Here is an 18,763-nt window from a genome sequence, read left to right as displayed (position 1 = left end):
CAGAGGGGAAAGTAGATTGAAGTTCTTGCAGATACTACTACCCCAACATTCATTGCTTGGTATTGTTTTCCTCCCGATCCCCAGCTTCATGCATCCCTGAACAGACACATTCAATTGTTTAACGCCTGTATGGTGTAGAAAGAAATTTGATGGTATTAAGTATAGCAAATTAAGTGCCACAGAATCATTTTTCATATGATTTAACAATCATAACAGTTAGTTTTCTTTTAAAAAAATTTAAAATTTAATTTGAAAATTTAACTAAAACAACTAAATTCAGCGACAGCAGTTAACCAGTTGACAAGCACTCTGTGGAAGTAAAGATGCTCACGCACACCGTTATGCCGGCAGAGTTACGGAAGTCGTATAAGCTTGTTTGACCTGCTGCCCGTGTTGGAATAAAACTGAACATCATGAAACATCAACAACTTATTTTGTCTGTCATTTTACTTTTTGCAAGAAACGACTGCCTGCCAAAAAACCCCCACAGCGCTCGATATCAGACAGTCAGCTGTAGCAGAAGTTGACGTTTCAGAGCAGAAACAGTTTTGTAAAGGCATCCAGTATGGATTAAAAAACCTCCAGGTCTGTGTTGGGCATAAACACACTCATACTGGAACAATTTAGAAGCAATTAATAAGAAAACTAGAAGAGCGCAGACAACGGTGCGTTCATGTGCTCTTCGCATGGTCCCATTTGGACGCTACAAAGAAGATGTGTTGTATTTTATTGCTTAAACAACATGTTAGTTGTTTTTGAGTTGTTGTTCCGACTTGAGGGGGCATTCTTGAGATTTTTCCCAGTCGGGAACTCATTTTTCAGATTATTCTGACACCACTTGAATGCAGCACAAATGCCCTATCTCACAATGTTAATGAAATTGAAACATAATGCGTGCACAGACAAACTGACCCGAAAACATAACCTCTGGAGGTAACTAACTGTATGTTGACCTAACGTTAGGAAACGCGATCGTGACGGGTTGTATCTGGGTTTTGGCAGGTAGCTGCTGTCTCTTCTTCCCGGCACTGAATCTTTTAGTGGTACCGAGTACCGGACCGTACCCGCCTACTTTCACTCCTGCTTAAAATCAACCTGCATCCATCTCGTGTGTACTTTCAATAGCCTACACAGACAGTAGAAGGAAATATAAGAATTTATTTCACATGATTGTACAAAATCAAGAAGAGGCAAAAGGAGGTTTTTGAGGTTGAACGTCGACCCTGATGACCTTCCTGTGTAGCCCTTTAGTCCAGGTCTGCCAGTACGGAGTATAAAAAATACAACCAATCCAGTGAGATCGGGACTTTGAGTTGAATCCCATGAGTTAAAAACAGAGAGGAGAGAGTGAGAGATGACGCGACTGTCACCATAGAGATACATCCACTTCTTGGTCGCCATAGAGATGCCGCCAATTAATTTGCCATCGCAAAAAAACTGTATATTTATCTCTCTCGCTGCCACCTACACAGACCACCCCTTCCTGATCTGAGATCGGTGCTGAATAATTTGTGCTCTTGTCTTTGCAGGTGGAGTCCGGCGTCTCAGTTAGTTAGTTAGTTGTGGGCTTCCTCCACATTTCTAGAGTGCGCTCCGTGTACCTGTGTTGCCTTGTCGTCTCTTCCACTTCCCAGAAGCGTCAGCGGGCAGAGTCCTATGTGCTCTTGATGCCTTGGAAGCCGCAGAAGGTCCAGCGTTTCTCCAGGCTGGCTCCGACGCCAGTCAGCTCCTGTCTGAAGGTGCAGGGCAGCCGAGTAAGAAGAGCCTCCACCTCACCGGGGTTAATCTGCGGAAAATGAACACAGACAATCTCACACATCATCTTCATCATCTTTCAGGCTGAGGTGACAGCGGAGACGAGCTGCTGTAGACGACCCACACTGTCTTGCATTAATAACCAGGTTGATTGGAGATCTGTGCTGGTGTCAGGATGCATTAAGGTCCATCACGGAGAGATAGGACTGGTGTATCATTACAGACAGTGGAGCTGTTTGGGTCAGCGTGGAGCCGGTAGATAAGCAGAGAGGATCGGGCTGGCGGACGGAGAGTCCAGCCAGTGGTATTGACAAAAACTCTGTGGGCTGCTTGATGTGCAGAGTCGGGGTTGAAACAACAGATACACAGCCACACACAGACTTTAACAAAACGTCAAACACGCAACGCAATCATGTATGTTTAAAGCAGTAGTTTGACATTTTGGGAAATACATTTATTTGTTTTTTCGCAGTGAGGTAGATGAGAAGCTTGATGCCTGTAAGATAAATAAGAAGCTTGAACCAGGAGACGATTAGCTTCCGCGTGTCATGAGGACGTATTTTAGGGTGTTATTTGTACGCCGCTATTCACGTGTCATTTGTACGCCACGCAACAAAACTAATGGTAACGACCACAGTTAGGTCTAGGCAACAGAACCACATACTTAGGTTTAGGAAGAACATCATGGTTGGGCTTAAAATAAGTACGTAAACTAAGTAAGATACGTACGGACACAACTTAACATCGGTACGGAAAGCATGTCACAAACGTCACAAAAAAAAAACACCGGTCTCTTGGTTGAAAGTCCTGTGTTTGTTGGACCCATCCACCTCCCCTCACACCCACAATAATCAGTCTTTCTCACTTTTTATTCGACATCACTAGCTCTGAGTGTAGCATATTTACACAGATGCATTTACGTTGCGGTCAGTACAGACTACAGAGGGTACAAATGACACGCTAAAAGTAAGAACGGCGTTATCATTGTGCGATCGGGCTGGCCAAACACATACTGTACAAAACACACACACATACAGCTAGCCCGACTGTCCAAAGTAAAAATAACTGGACTATAATCACCTTTAAAGCTCACTAATTAACACCTTATATCTCATTTGTTTAATCCGTAAGAAAACTGAAGAGTAAAAATTAAAAGTTGAAACTTCATACAGATATGAAAGTAGTATCAATCTTCTAATCTCGGGAATCAGCTTATTTCCCAAATTTGAACTATTCTTAAAGACCGGCATCTTCTGCTCCTTGTATACCTGTCTAAGAATGAGTTGCAATGTCTCTAATTAGGCTACATAGATACAATATATATTTAAGATCTATAACTCAAGTAATAATCTCCAACATTTTTATATAAATTCTAATTTTATGAACTGAAGTGTTGAAATGATTAGTTTAATCAAAAAGTATAGACAGACTGCTACACTCTATTATACTGTATATACGGAGGGTGATTCAGCCTATACCTGTACAATCCCTGTATTTTACATCACATCCAAGACCAATCAGATTCAACAGAATGACACTGACTGTCTTTAATATGACACTTTGTTGGATGAGTGCCTGGTGAGACACTAATGACCTTTATTATTAAAATCAAAGCAAACACTTTAACAACATCATATCAACTGGATGTTCTCATCATGAAGCTGCCAGTCAGATGCAGCGAGAATGAGCGACAGGCGGTAATGAGAGCACATTTAGAAATCAAGATCGGTCTTGGAGGAATGGTGACGACGAAGCTCAGCTCAGTTGCGAGCCAGGAATGAGCTCAAACGTGTCGCCTTGTTCAGAGAAATGAGACTGACTAACAGCCTAAACTGGCAGAGGCAGGCAGCAGCAGGCGGGACGCAGAACATGAATATATTCATCAATAAGTTGTGCAAGTGGGGATGTGTGTGATAAGATTAGAAAGTGATAACTGCAACAGGACAGAAACAGAGAAGGCTGTAACGGAGCAAAGACAAACTTTAGCTGTATATCGAGGTTCTCGCTTCTAACGAGGTACGAGGTCTAAAAGGTCGAGGCAAACAAGATTTTTGACCACAGGGAAGGTCAGCGGTGCTTCGTCCTGCATCAGAAGAAAAGACCTGGAGGGATAAACCTGCCACCCTGATGCAACAACAACAGGGGGTTTGCTCAGCTGCTCACATTAGGTGATGTGGTTGAATCAGGCAACTCCCAGTGAGACTGAGTAACTATAACACAAAGCTACTATCTGTCTGTTTATATCACAAAAATACCTGCATTCGGATTATACCTGCAGTGAATTTACCTAAAATAAGAAAGTGTTTCTACTGCCTCTTACACATATCTATAAGTTAAATAACATATTTTGAGCATGTAACTAAATTAATCAAATGGTAATATATGATTTGAATTTCAATTTCACCTTCAAAAAATAGAAAAATGTGAAAAGAAACATGTCAGAATTACATTGGGCCATATTGCATGACTTTATTTAAATGTTATCGTTAAACTTGCGTTATCAGTCGTTATAAGCCTCATAGATGTGGGTCAGTAGGGGCCTACTACGCCATACTACGTTGTAAAACTGAAAGCGAAACTTAAATGCGAAACGCTCTAACACGTAGTAAAACTGAATGAAACGTTATGTTTTGATTACGTTATGATCAAAAAGCTTCGGACAGAATCATTCCTGAACAAACACTGTCTAGATATACATATATATACATATACATATACATACATATATATATACTTTTGCATGCATTTTTGAAACAGTCCCTAAATTCAGCTCCTCAGTTTCCTGTCAATATCAGATCATGAGGTAAAAACAACACCTGTGTAACACCAGTCAAGCTTTATTCTGCAATTCACAACTAATCTGGTGTAAAATGATGAAATGGAAAGTGTCGTTGAATGTCTGAGTATACAGCTTAAACCTACTCACAAGTACACCTCTGTGTTTTTAGTCTATTTGTTTACATACAGCTCTGGTGAGTAACAGGTATACGAGTGTGAAGCAGTGCAGCTTTAAATTGATGTGCCTGTTCACCAGCCTTTGCTGAGATAAATACAGGCTAAAAAAATCTCTCAGAGTAACTGATGGCTCTCGTCTGCACTTCGGGCTTGTTCGCGTGCCAGGAGACTAAAATGGCACAGCAGGACCCTGGCATACAGCAGGCCCATATGTCAGCCCTGCAGGGAAATCTAATCTGTGTCACTATGTCTAGGAGATATACTGTATGTGTGTGTGTGTCTGTTACCTTGGTGTCCAAACGCTGCAGGTAGGAACAGATGTACTCGATGCTGGCTCCAAACGGGTGGACGTGCAGGAAGGTTGAAATGATCCCTGAGGAAGAACAAATAGGTCACGCCGACATGTTAATTAAACTGTCAAAATGCAAAGACATACCTTTGGCACGAAGCTCCAAACTTTGAGTTTCTGTGGCTACAGTCAAACATGACTTTAAACCACAGGCAGAATACTCAAGAAATCAATTTGTATTATTCTTCATCCTCTCGCCTCGACTGAAAAGAAGCAAGGATGTATCAAGTGGCTTTTGTCAGTCTCCCAGCACTGTTAAGAGGCTCTTGTATATTGTGGCTCCAGATTAGAGGGAGTGTTTGATGCCGTTATCTCTCATCAAAGCCGTGTGCTACTGAAACTCTCCACAAACTCCAACCAAACCATCTGTCTCTCCACTCTCTGAAAGGGCCAGGAGAGCGACAATCCTCCGCCGAAGCTTTGTCATTAGAGCACCCCAAGGCCGATAAAAGACACCAAAACTTCTTAGAAAAACAGATGAGATTTGGTTGGTGGGTCTCCGGATGATCTGACCTCTGATGTGTGTGTCTGCATGTACTCCACCGGCTAAACATACGAGCTAGGAGAGCTAGACTAAAGTTCAGACTTTCTATACAGAACAACAAAAGGAACTTGAGGGATATTTCCTGATGTATTAGAACTTGAGTCTTATGTGACAGCTTTGTACGTAACTGATCTGGGAACAAATCATGTGTATGATAAATAAGCCTTGATATGATTTAGAAAATGACGATGATGAGAGATAAGAAAAACAAGAATTAATGCCACGTGATTGTATGCCTCCGCCAACCATCAAGGTGCAGTTTACATCCATTTCTGTCCAAAATGTCATCACTTTATCATTTTATCCTGTTAGACATTTGCATGAAATTATCATAATTATGCAGTCATGGCCAAAATCGTGTTTTGTGAGGTCACACCAAGTTGTAATCAATTCATCCCTGAGTCCAAGTGGAAGTTTGTGCCAAAGTTGACGAATTTTTGCTCAAGGTAGTTCAAGGCAATTACTGCAAAAAAAAAGTCTACAATATCTTATAAAGTTATAGTATAATTATTATTTTGCTTTTTATGCCGAATCACATTGTTTCCTCACGGCCTGATGTCTTTTTAAACAAACGTTGCAGCTTTCCCACTCCATTATTAACATGCAAGGTCGTAGAAAACCATTGAGGACATCGTGGTCGTGTCCTCGATAATATTTCTGGGAATTTGAAGGCTGATTTTATTAATTAAACATTTAAAATTCTTAAAGTTTTCAGGCAAAGGTGGTTGTTGTTGAGGAGGGTGTACTACTACAGAGGAGAACGTGTGTATACTACTATATATTCCAATGGCTTTTTGGCCGACAGGTGACTGAGTATACTGTAAACCGCCAGAAAAAGAGCTGGGTATACCCTGTATATGCGTATACCGCTACTACATTACTGGATAAATTGAAATAAAAGGCTTTATTTCCTCTTGCCTGGGGGTGTATAGAAGGATTTAAAGAACATTTCGACCATATTGTAGGCAGATAACATGTAATTGAATATTTTAACAAATAAATCAATTAATATTTTGACATTTCTTTTAATACAAAGAATATTTTATAGAGTTTGGTTGGTAGCCAGGCAAAAATGTCTCGGACTTTGGACTTTTGTCCTCAGTATTTCCAAAATCCTAGCTTTGACCGTGTTAACTTGGTGAGTAAAATCGTGTTGCTGTGTAAAAATGATGGTCAAATATACAAAAATATGACCCAAGTTGTAATAAAACAGAATTATACTTTCATGGTGTATAACAGATGATTTGAATAGTGTTTTCAGCAGCACAATAAAGTGTTTCATTCTTATTGAAAAAACACAACTTGTCCTGAAATGGCCTTTTGCAGCCGAACAATACAAACACTTGTATACTTTTGCTTCTCATTTTTCCTCAAGATTACGCAACTGTGTTCATCTACATTCCCCGTGTGAAGGGAGAGAAAAAGGCAAAGAGATTCAACCCTTTTGTTTCCTGATGAAACATTTTTCTTCAGGAGCCGAGCGTCCCTTTTATTCCTGCGGTGCTCACTTCGACTCAGCATCAAAACAAGATGTCAAGAGGAGTGATTCTGACACAAGAAGGTGCCGGGGTCTTTAACTATGGCGCACCTCCGCCTCAGCAAACAGCCAGAGTGGGCATGAACAGAGGACAAGCACCATTGACTACCTAACTACCTGCTATGAGACAGTAGGTGCAGGTATTTCTGGCTCTGGAGGAACACCGGACGGATACAGAAAAGTCTATTATTTGGTAAACTCAATTTGCATTTCCTGTTTTACTCCCTAACAAGACGCAGCATGTTTTATCTTTCATGCTTTGAGCCAACGGATGTCCTTGACAATTAACGTGTGAAAATGCAGCGTGCCGGAAAACAAGCAGCGAAATAGGACGAGGCTTTGTTTACTTCTATAAATAATGTAGTTTATTACACACGAGGGAGATAGATGTTGGCCATATTTACCCATTATCATAAAGTCACATTGCGTTATGTAATCTAATGAGTAAAGTGGGCTCTTTCTCTCCTCATATCTTCCTCCTCTCTCGCTCTAACGGCTATGTAATTATGCATAGTTATTACGTCAGAGCGACTGAAGCAAATCAGAGAAATCCAACTGCTGTAGAGGTGGCATTGATAGTGCACCTTGTGTTATACAAGGGATGGACAATAACAACAATGGAACAACACATTACGAGGTAATGCAATCCAATTCAACAGCTATGCAGTGTGTATTCCCTTTGTGAAACTAATAATGTTGCATTTCTGTTGAGACCATCATTTTTGAGGCCATAATTGTTGGCATTGTGGTGTGAATTTCTTTATAATGGAAGGTTTTCCTGTTATTTTGTACACTTCCTGGTAGTGTTTTGGAGGGCCTAATGAAAATTGTGTTTAGCTCAACCCTGATTCAAATAACATGTAAAAGAACAATTAATAATATCAGAACGCCATCACCATACAGGACACATTAAAATACCAAAAACAGCATCAAAAATATGAAACATAAGACATAAAATACTGTAGAGGAGGTCTTATACATCAGTTTTAGTTGACAAGATTAAGGTTGTGTTTGAAATCACATACTAACGTACTGTATACTAACTTAATGTATACTAACATACTGTATACTAACGTACTGTATACTAACATACTGTACACTAACATACTGTATACTAACGTACTGTATACTAACATACTGTACACTAACATACTGCATACTAACGTACTGTATACTAACATACTGTACACTAACATACTGTACACTAACATACTGTACACTAACATACTGCATACTAACGTACTGTATACTAACATACTGTACACTAACATACTGTACACTAACATACTGCATACTAACGTACTGTATACTAACGTACTGTATACTAACATACTGTACACTAACATACTGCATACTAACGTACTGTATACTAACGTACTGTATACTAACATACTGTACACTAACATACTGCATACTAACGTACTGTATACTAACATACTGTACACTAACATACTGTACACTAACATACTGCATACTAACGTACTGTATACTAACGTACTGTATACTAACATACTGTACACTAACATACTGCATACTAACGTACTGTACACTAACATACTGCATACTAACGTACTGTATACTAACATACTGCATACTAACATACTGTATACTAACGTACTGTACACTAACATACTGTACACTAACATACTGCATACTAACGTACTGTATACTAACGTACTGTACACTAACATACTGCATACTAACGTACTGTATACTAACGTACTGTACACTAACATACTGCATACTAACGTACTGTATACTAACATACTGCATACTAACATACTGTATACTAACGTACTGTACACTAACATACTGTACACTAACATACTGCATACTAACGTACTGTATACTAACGTACTGTACACTAACATACTGCATACTAACGTACTGTATACTAACATACTGCATACTACATGCTCAATCTGATCTCATTGTTTTGTGTTGGTAATTGATTTCCAATAATAAATATAAACATACATTTGCATAAAGCAATTAAGTATTTAAGCAGTATTTTTTTTATTTAGTTTTTAACCAGGAAATATAGTTGTTTTTTTTTCAGTTTAATACAAATATTTACCCAACTATGATATTCGTTTGTCCATCAACAGGTTTATGTTTGTAATAGAAAATTGTAACATTAACATAAATGTCTGTGCAAGCAGCTTTGATGTAATTAATGTAAATGTAAATGCAGTGATGCCATAGAGATACAGAGAGGCAGCCTACCAACTAGCAGTGCGTCCCTCTCGGAGTGAACAGGACTGAGACGGTTCTTCTCTGGAAGACCTTCCTTGTCCTGACTGCAAGACACCACTGATGACGCTGTTACATCCTGAGGACAGACAGAGATCACAACAACACTGTTGAAAGACCCACATAACACCTCAATTAAACACTGACGCTACAGAAACATCTAAACAGGGCAGCTCTGGGTAGTTGGGCGTGTTTTAATTAAGCATGCAAGAAGTTTTGCAGTGTAAGCGGATGCAAAAAATAGAAAATAAACACAAAATAATCAACATAAAAACAAGGACAAGACAATGAGCAGAAGAAGATGAAGGAGTGAAAGAATGAAGCCAGCAGCTAAAGTTCAGACATAAAGGGGGAGAAACATAACAAGAGAGAGGAAGTGCTAACGATGCTAATGATCAAGCTGTTGTTTACTGTGAACCTGTGAACGCCTTACACACAGAAGTGGGGATAGATGAGGACATTTGGATGTGTGGCAGAAAAAGACATTTATGTCTTAATGAAGTGAAATTTCTAAATCGAGAATCACGGCGATGAAAAGGTGGCTTCCCCCTCCAGAGTCTCGTCTAATGAGGACGCAGCGGCCTTGTCTTCAAGCAAGAGTGTGCACATTTACTTTATATGTGCACTGTATGCTGGTCCTTCGTTTTCTAACCCAGTTGTGTCTGAGGGATTTAGTCAGTGACAAGTATAGTCCCTGTGAAGACTGGCCTGTAATGACATGTCATGTCAGTGGAAGAGTTATGGGATGGAGGAGAGGAGAGGAGAGGAGAGGAAAGAAGAGGAGAGGAGAGGAGAGGAGAGGAGGTGAAATAAGTAAAAAAGTAAAAGGGGAAGACAAATATTTAGCGAGGAGTAGTGAGAGCTCAGGTTTTTCTTTTCCCACTTACACTGACTTGATTAGCACTCTGTTCGCTCCCTCTGTCATCTTGCTTTAACGTCTCCAGCTAGAGTCAATTAGAAATATGAGAGGAAACGTCAATGAGAAACAAGTCACCCACTAATGCAATCAGACACACCAAAACCCTCCATCCCTCTCTGACACTCTCTCTCACACACGCACGCGCGCGCGCGCGCGCGCGCGCGCGCGCAGCGCGCGCGCGCGCGCACACACACACACACACACACACACACACACACACACACACACACACACACACACACACACACACACACACACACACACACACACACACACACACACACACACACACACACACACAAGGAGACAAAGTCAGATAAAGTAAAGTCAAATAGTTTCTACGAGCGTATGCAGTAGGCGATTTGAGAGGGGAGTGAGGGAGGATGCCATCCCCCTTGTTAACCTCTCTCTCCATCCCCTAGTAGCAGAGAGAGTGCAGGGGCTGCAGGGTTGTTTATTGAATAGGTCTACCTGACTTATTGATCCTTTATCTGACTGAGGTTTGTGCAAGTTAGGCTACATCCACACTAATATGTTTTAAAACGCCGTTTTGAAACGATAACGATCTCCATCCAGACGAACGTTTTAGGGCTGTTTCAGAATTAATCTTTGTTCATACTAACCGCGCCTGAAAACACATATCACATGACCATTCACGTACACTGGGCATGCGCGTGCCGGTGTAAACAGGAAGCAGCGCTGGACACGGGAAATGATGCAAAGCGCTCGAATAATAGCTTGAATCCTGCCATGTAGGCAGTAGTAGCATTATAAAATGCACAACAGCTGCTAGCATAGACAACAAGGTCAGTAACGCTTGTAACTCATTATCCATGTTGAAATTAAACCACTGGTGGTCGAAGCTGATGTCGTTTGTTTTCTTCCGGAAAAGGTTCACGTGATGGAGCGACAAATTTGTAATTGCGACTTTTTCCTCAGAGTCCCGCCTTTCTGTCAGTTTCGTCTTAGAAATCTAAATAATTGTTCCTCTGCTCTGCTGTGCTGTGTGGAAAGTCACCGATTTATTAAATCAAAGTTGCATCAACAGCACAGAGCACATGCACTCAAAGAATACCTTCTAAGTACATTTGAATGGAAACACTCCGTTTACGATGACACGCTGTCACTGACATACTGTTTAAAGTGATTAAAGTAGCTTCTCTTTTATGGCTGAAGGCGGTGATAACATGACAACGGAGCTGACAGGTGTCTGTTGACAGATGACATCTTGAGAGTGGATTTGGGAGACTGTGGTACAGATACGGTAACTGCAATATTAAGCAGATACTCAGCATTAGGAAATAATGCAACGCTGACAGCTCTGATCCAGCGTGAATGCACACGGTGAAGGAATATGTAATCTACCATCTGATGTAAACACTACACTGAACTGTCACATATAGTGAGAGGAGCTGATGCCCCGTGCAATGTGCTCCTGTAACGTATGTCTTAGTGTATATATGTTGATGTATTTCCCCACCCACTGTATGCCGAGAGGAAACTGTTGAATAAAATGATCCTCCACCAGATGATGAAATGATATGAGAAGGTTTCAGTAAATAAATCCCCACATGTAAGTAAAAGCTGGCATACTTTATTATCTCCTTGAAATAGCCTTGCTCCTTTTTATTGTTTTTTTTGCCGTATTCTATGACTTATGCTGCTCCGATCGTCTTTATTATTCCGACAGGGACTGATATTTATGATGCGGAGTATTTTCCTGCATTACATGATGAGAAAGGTGAAGTCACAGTGACCTGATCTAATGTAGATTCAGTGCTATTTAATGACAGCAGGAATCAGTGGATCAGTGAAGATAAACTGATGTATTAAGAGCTACATTTTTGACAAAGAGAACATTTTGATTAGTATCTATTATATGTGATTTAGCATTAAATAATTGTGACCAAGATACGTACAGAGCAGGACATATGAAAACCTGCATTAACTGATTTTTTTGGCCACTTAGGGGCAGCAGAATCAACCTTTAAGGCCCAGACACACCAAACCGACATCAAAGAACTCGTGACGACGAAGGTTGCCTGTTGTGTCGCCTCACGTCGCCTTTCACTCGAACACACCACAAAGACTACAGCCAACGGCAAACTATCATGTACGTTCTACGCATGCTTGAGAGTAAATAACTCTCCACACCAGCAGGTCGCGGTCGTCTGTATTCGTCATTGAAAAAGGGGAAACCAGAAGACTGAGGACGTAGCGTCAAACTTGATGATGATTGATTGATGATCATGATTCAACATGATGAATTGACCAAAAAAACTCAGACACGGGCAGACTAGAGCAGACGGTGCTCTACAGACGTTCACCGACGGCCCCAAAACTGGCCGACCGTCGTCTTAAAGTTGGTATGACCAACTTGTTAGCAAACAGTCTTTAGATCGTGGTGGAAACACAGACAACAGTGTGATGAAGGAACCATAGTTCCTGGGACTAAAAGTCCCGGGAACTGTTGTTGGAAACGTAGCTTACGAGAGCTGTGAGAGTGAACCAAAACAGTAAAGTTGTGGTCCAGACAGCTATACAATGAGCTGAAACTCATTATAAAGCTCCATGGCTGAGGGGAGCTGCAGATTAAGCTGATTATTCTAATTATGAGTACTAACTACTAAGCACACTCCTCGTCGGTGGCGGGAGACCCTTAATTGTGGGATCCATGCTAAGAACGAACACTTCTTCATCCTTGTTAGGACAGTCACAACGTTTCCTGATCCGTCTGAGGGCTGAGACGGATCAGGAGGATGCAAACACTTTTACCTTTTTCAGTGCTGCATTTAAGAGGGCAGTAGAGTGTGTTTGCTGTGGCCGTGCTGTGTGAAGGGCTGATCTGAATGTGATGGTTGTGGTGGAGGCTGAGGCGGTGCTGCACGGTGAAGGAGTGTTTGTGTATCCTCTACATGTGTAGTCAATGTTCCTCGCTGGGAAACGAGAGGTAGGGGAGCGTGATGAAGCTGCGTTTTGACAAGCTCAAGATGAAGCACAACACACGTATTCGTCTCGTCTCTGCTGACCGACGCTGCTCATGTTGCTACATGCGAGTCTCTCACTGAGAAAGGGCTCTTGGAAAATTGAAATGCTGCCGTTTTTTTCCAAACCTTGCTGTCTCTGCCAGCTGAGACACGATACACACCTCTCTCTCTCAGGTTTTTCCACCTCCTTTTGTATTTGTCTTCAATACACAAGAATGTGAGAGAGTGTCTGAAGATGCCAGGGCATTATTTAAACATTAAAACTTTGAGGTAAGCTCTAATAAATTATCTATAGCTTAAGCAAAGATGCTGCTGTGACTTTGTTGCCAGCTACATGCAACTTTTATAACCTGCCATCCTTTCTTCTGACCACCTGGGGAACTGACTCTTTGTCAGCTACTGGCAGGGCTCACAAAGGTCAGTCAAACATGGGTACAAAGTTTAACGAATATGAACTTCTGGTGCAGTGTTTGGCACTGAGCGTGCCGCATTTCAGGGCAGGATAGTAGGAAAAAAAAAACACACCACATAAAGAATAACGATGCACGGAAACGCTGTTTGCAACAATGTGAAAGCGGCTTAAAAGGAGGACAGCGGTGTTTTCTCCTGAGACGTTAACAGCTTGTATGTACTGTATGTGTCATGTGGTAGTGCAGAAATAGTGGAACATAAGCTGCTGTCATCTCCTTAACGTCACCTGAGGACAAAGTCCCCATTGAGGTCCAGATGATGAAGTGTCTCTATTGTACAGCTCTGCTTATATACACATATAATCCTCCAGAGGACAGGAAGAAATGCTTATGGGAGCAGTGAAGAGAAATCACCATCACCAGCAGAACAGAGGAACAACTAGAGGAGCTAAACCAAAAAATTCATTGTCCCTGCAGAGAGAAAAAAACATCTTCTCCTGTATAACTGGAGTCTATAAGGCCCCGATCAGACAGAGCGCATTTCTTGCCACCTGGGGCGGCTTTTTGTAATGGTTTCAATGAGACTGAAGCGTTTTGAGTGCTGATTTTGCGTTTCCGAGCGCCTCGCGTTTATCCGCTCTGTGTGCCTCGCATTTTTAGAGGAGCACCCTAAACGCTTCGAGTTGAAAGAAATTCAACTCAGAGCAGATAAGCGCCGAACGTCATTAGCGTTTTTTTCCTCATTGTGGTGACTTTTGTTGGATATCCGGAGCTTTATGACTTTTCCAACCGTAATAACCATGATATGAACAGAAACCAGCAGGAGGCAAATTAGTGCGTTAGTTGAGATTTTGGGTAAGATGTTTTCATTCATTTAAACTGCACTATTAAGTATTTGGGTCGCGAACAGTTCATGGTTTGTAATAAGGTAACGTTAGCACTCATTTGGTGGTTTTGGGGGTTTCAGCTAGAAACTGTTTACATGCTTTAATGTTCAAAAAACACATTTCTTTCATACCGTCTGTCTGAATAATACCTGTAATCACCCTCTGTCTGAAATGCTCCGTTTTAGCGCCCGTCTCTTTAAGACTCCCTCCTGAAAAAGCCTCTGATTGGCTTGCAAGAAAAATACGGTGCTCCTTTGCAAAGGTAGTTCTCTATATTCTAATGAGCCTGAATGTGACGTAGGAAGGGGAGACAAATCTTAATGGCTTGTTGAATCACATGATTTCTGATCTGAGCAGCACACAAAAAACTGACTAGGTTGTCTTAATCCAGTTTGTGGGTTGGTAGACATTCCACATACCCAAAATGTATGTGAGCAAGCTCTGAAAAAGTTCATGATATATCCCCTTTAACACAACATTAACAAAGAATACAATGAGATGTGGTAGCCATATCAGTATTCAACAAAACTAGAAAAACAAAATCTATGTGGGTAACCTGAATATGAGCTGAGTGAGAAGGAGAGTAAGGGGCGTTTTCCTCACTCCTTTATGAGGTATTTCAGCCCCTTTATTGTGCGTAGATCTGTCTCAGTGTGTTGAGGATAGTGCAGCCCATCAGAGGGACAAGCACAGAGAAAAGAAAAAAGCTAATTCACATAGTTTAAATATCAGCAGCTGAACGACCTTCCATCGGCTCACAGCAAACCAACTTGAGCAGCTCTGTGAATCAGAAAGATGACCCGAGAGCAGACAGCAATCCACCAGAGTCATCAGGCACCACTTGACAGTACCATTTTAGTATTATAATTATCCAATTACATAGATGATTGAACTTGAAGCTCAAACTCATAGCCGCCCTCTTCCCCTGTTACCATGCGGAGCCAAAATAGGCCAGCGAGAGGTATAGTAGTAGAGCTCACCTGCACTCGAACACAACCTTTTGTTGTATGTCGATAGGTGACCTGCAATAAAACGACATCTCTGGAGCGTTTTGATAAATGTGTCTGCCTCTTATGGAGGAGAGAAGCGGTGACATTCAGTAATTATTTTTACTGTACGGGTCAGAACAGTTTGGTCTCTACAGCTTTTGTCGCGGCTAAAATTCAAGGACGGTTCTCCCACGGCAACAAACTCCTTCACAGGCATTCAAACTGTACATACGAGCTGCTGGGTATAATCACAGCCTATGAGCAGCCTCATTAGAGCTGTTCATCACTTATGTCGCTCACTCAAGGGCACCTCGATGGTAAACAAAGGCCTTCTGGTCTGCCTTTTCTATAAATCCATCTCCCATTTTATGATGTAACATCAATATTCAGCGCTATACAAGAATGAGATGGAGGACATGGCAGTGATGGCAGCGATCGTAGTCGAGGTAATTTTCACAAGATATGCAAAACATTTTCCGCTTCAGAGCGACATACTGTAAAATAAATCGCATTTGAGTGTAAAAAGTTCATTGGAGGATTTAATGTGCCCTCAAACGCCTTCGACCACACAGGGGACGGTTACTGGCTGTATCTTGATTTTGGGTCTGAAATTGGAAAAGTGCAAAATATAACTAGTTTGAGTTTCTTTTATAAGAAACATTTAAGACATTTAACTCACATTCATTGATCATTCTTAAGATTTTCACAATATCAAACCCCATTTTTGATATCATTTATAGTCAGAATTGTTTCAGCAATAGCCATTCATTGTATTTACATTCTGTAGTTACTTATCTATGTTGATTGATTCTATTATAGCTCTTTTATTTTTAATGACTATATTTAAATGTCCTTTTATAATATGTTTCTTTTGCATTTTGTCTTGATGATTTTGATGTTTTATGTAATCGCTTTGAATTGCCTTGTTGATGAAATGTGCTGTATAAATAAACTCGCTTTTGCCTTGTGTTACGGCCACAGCCGATTTCTCCTCCACGTGACTAACCCCCTCTGAAGTGCTCATGTTGATTAGGATGTGTGGTTTCCGGTACGGGACTGGCTCCGCCTGCTGAGGCGTTGCCACCCTCTCTGAGCTGGAGGTTTCTGATTGGAGAGGCTCCAATCCCGAGGAGGCAATTCGGCAGCTGAAGCTTCAAATATTTGGCCAGCCTGACAGTCGGCGCGACTGGGATTTGGAGTGAACAGCTCGCCAACGTATCTCTTGATATTAGGTTGTTTTCTAAACTAGTATAATGTCAATTGTGGTGATTAACTCTGGCAACTGAGGTTGTAAGCGACCGGGGGAATTGGGGGCCAGGTTAGATTCAAAAACTCACTTCGATTACACACCTATATTAGGAAATTCCTTTGTTTAGTTCACTAGTGTGCTGTTTTGTCTGTTGTTGTGGATTTTTGTCAAGTAGAGTTAATTAGTGAAGTTTTATTTTCCTTTTTTGGTTCATTTAGAGTAAATTAAACATGTACTGTAGCTCTTAATTTAAGAGTCTTCTTTTTGTTCTACATATTTCGTTGATTTTAACATCTCACACAAGCCCCCTTTTCCTTAAGTCTGCCTCACCTCTTTTTGTTGTTGTACCATCCAAGCTCCATGTGAATAAAACAACTTTATTTTTACCGAGAATATCTGGTTTTATGTTGCCTCCCTTTTCCCTAACGAGCTGGGTTGTAACACCTTACCTCTATATAGTAGTTTTCAGTGTTAGTGGCGGGGTCCGCCATTCCCAAACAAAATTTAAATTGCCTATAAACCCACATGGTATTCACAGGAAATGATGCAGCATGTAACCCAGCGTTTGTAATTTCATTTAGCATATCTCATGTAATGCGTTTACATGTACTCAAGTATCCAGGTTCCTCAGAGAAACCAGGTTCCTCAGAGAACAGGATACTGTATGCAGTGTAGTATCCTGGTTACTGTAAATGACGCAGGTCAGTAATCGTATTTGTCCCATTCCCCTGACCTTATTTTGGAGGAATGGCTTTCTTATTCTAACTGTAGACTTTAGACTTTTACAGGCTAGTTTGTGTTTGTTTCAGTTTCAGTCAGACTTTGGATTGAAGTATTTTAAATATGAGGACGCCTCGCTGCGTTTAATGATCTCTCCTTTCATGCAGCCGCTCCGCTGTTCTACCCGTCTGCAGTCTTTGGTTATGCATACTTGTAAAAAGACGATTAGAAACCTATTGACGCGCATACATGGAAGAGAAATCAGCGTTCCTCAGGAGAAATCTAGCCGAGGAAATCAGGTTTCCCTAACCCCCTACCCCAAAAAATAAGTCTACAAAAACGGTCATGGCATGATGGAAAAAGGCAGATAACTGATTCATTTCTTTATTAAAACGGAATGAAATCTACTGAAAACAACCTTTGGCCTGTTTCTGATTCTGATTTTCATCTGCTTCCTTTATTTTGTTGCCTGTATCTTAAATTATCCGTTAAATCATAGTGACCTGGTCTTTTAGTTACTTCAGATTATCTGTCTTTTTCAATTTTCTGTTTGTAAAGTCCCGGTTAATACCAAAGATCTTGATTACTTGTTCATTATCAGTGCCTCTGAAGGGGAACTTTTATCTTTCATCTACTGTGCGGAGTTGATTCAGGGACAAATCATTAGACACCACTTTAAATGCACCAAAATCTTCACTAAAATGAAGCCAGTGTTGAATAATTTTCCCCAATATGAAATATTCGTCATGCACTGAAACTCATTATGAAGTCATTTCTTTCTAACTAGAGCACAAATGAGGCCCGTTTTAAAAAAAAAGATTCATTATTACCATTTAAACAAACACATGAACATGAAGACAAAGTTTTCCCTTGACTTGCATGTGTGTGTGTGTGTGTGTGTGTGTGTGTGTGTTTTCTTCTGACCTGTGGTGTGTGTGTAGTCTGCAGGCTCTGCAGTCCCAACGTGAGGTCATGGATTTGGTTCTTCAGCTGCTGTTTGTCTTCTAGACTCTTCTCAAGCTCGGCCTCTCGCTTCTTCAACTCGTCCCTCATTCTCAGCAGTTGCTAACATGAAGAAGAAGAAGAAGAAGAAGAAGAAGAAGAAGAAGAATAAGAACAAGAAGAAGGGTTAGCCATCAATGTTCATGTCAGTTTCACCAGTGCTTCGACAGAGGGAGAATAAGTTGATCTGATGTAGGGTCCCAATCT

At 40.9% G+C, this 18,763-nt stretch overlaps 1 protein-coding gene across 3 annotated transcripts in view; it reads right to left on the bottom strand.

The window, feature by feature from the left end:
* Positions 1–1,140: 1,140 nt before the first annotated feature.
* LOC119494118 (ecto-NOX disulfide-thiol exchanger 2-like) overlaps positions 1,141–18,763 on the bottom strand; it is a 200,831-nt gene continuing 183,208 nt past the window's right edge. For 2 of the 3 annotated variants that reach the window (XM_037779745.1, XM_037779746.1), the window contains 5 exons: positions 18,479–18,619; positions 10,281–10,337; positions 9,367–9,472; positions 4,998–5,083; positions 1,141–1,786 (listed from right to left, as the gene is read on the bottom strand). In XM_037779745.1, the coding sequence (XP_037635673.1) occupies positions 1,655–1,786; positions 4,998–5,083; positions 9,367–9,472; positions 10,281–10,337; positions 18,479–18,619 (522 nt within the window). In that variant the 3' untranslated portion in view covers positions 1,141–1,654. Of the gene's footprint in view, positions 1,787–4,997; positions 5,084–9,366; positions 9,473–10,280; positions 10,338–16,109; positions 16,191–18,478; positions 18,620–18,763 lie in introns of those variants that run through there. The other variant, XM_037779747.1, reaches the window with a different exon arrangement.

This window comes from Sebastes umbrosus, chromosome 9 (assembly GCF_015220745.1).
Source record: "Sebastes umbrosus isolate fSebUmb1 chromosome 9, fSebUmb1.pri, whole genome shotgun sequence".
NCBI lineage: Eukaryota > Metazoa > Chordata > Actinopteri > Perciformes > Sebastidae > Sebastes > Sebastes umbrosus.
Note: the sequence above shows the minus strand (reverse complement) of the source record. Positions and strands in the feature narration are given on the sequence as shown.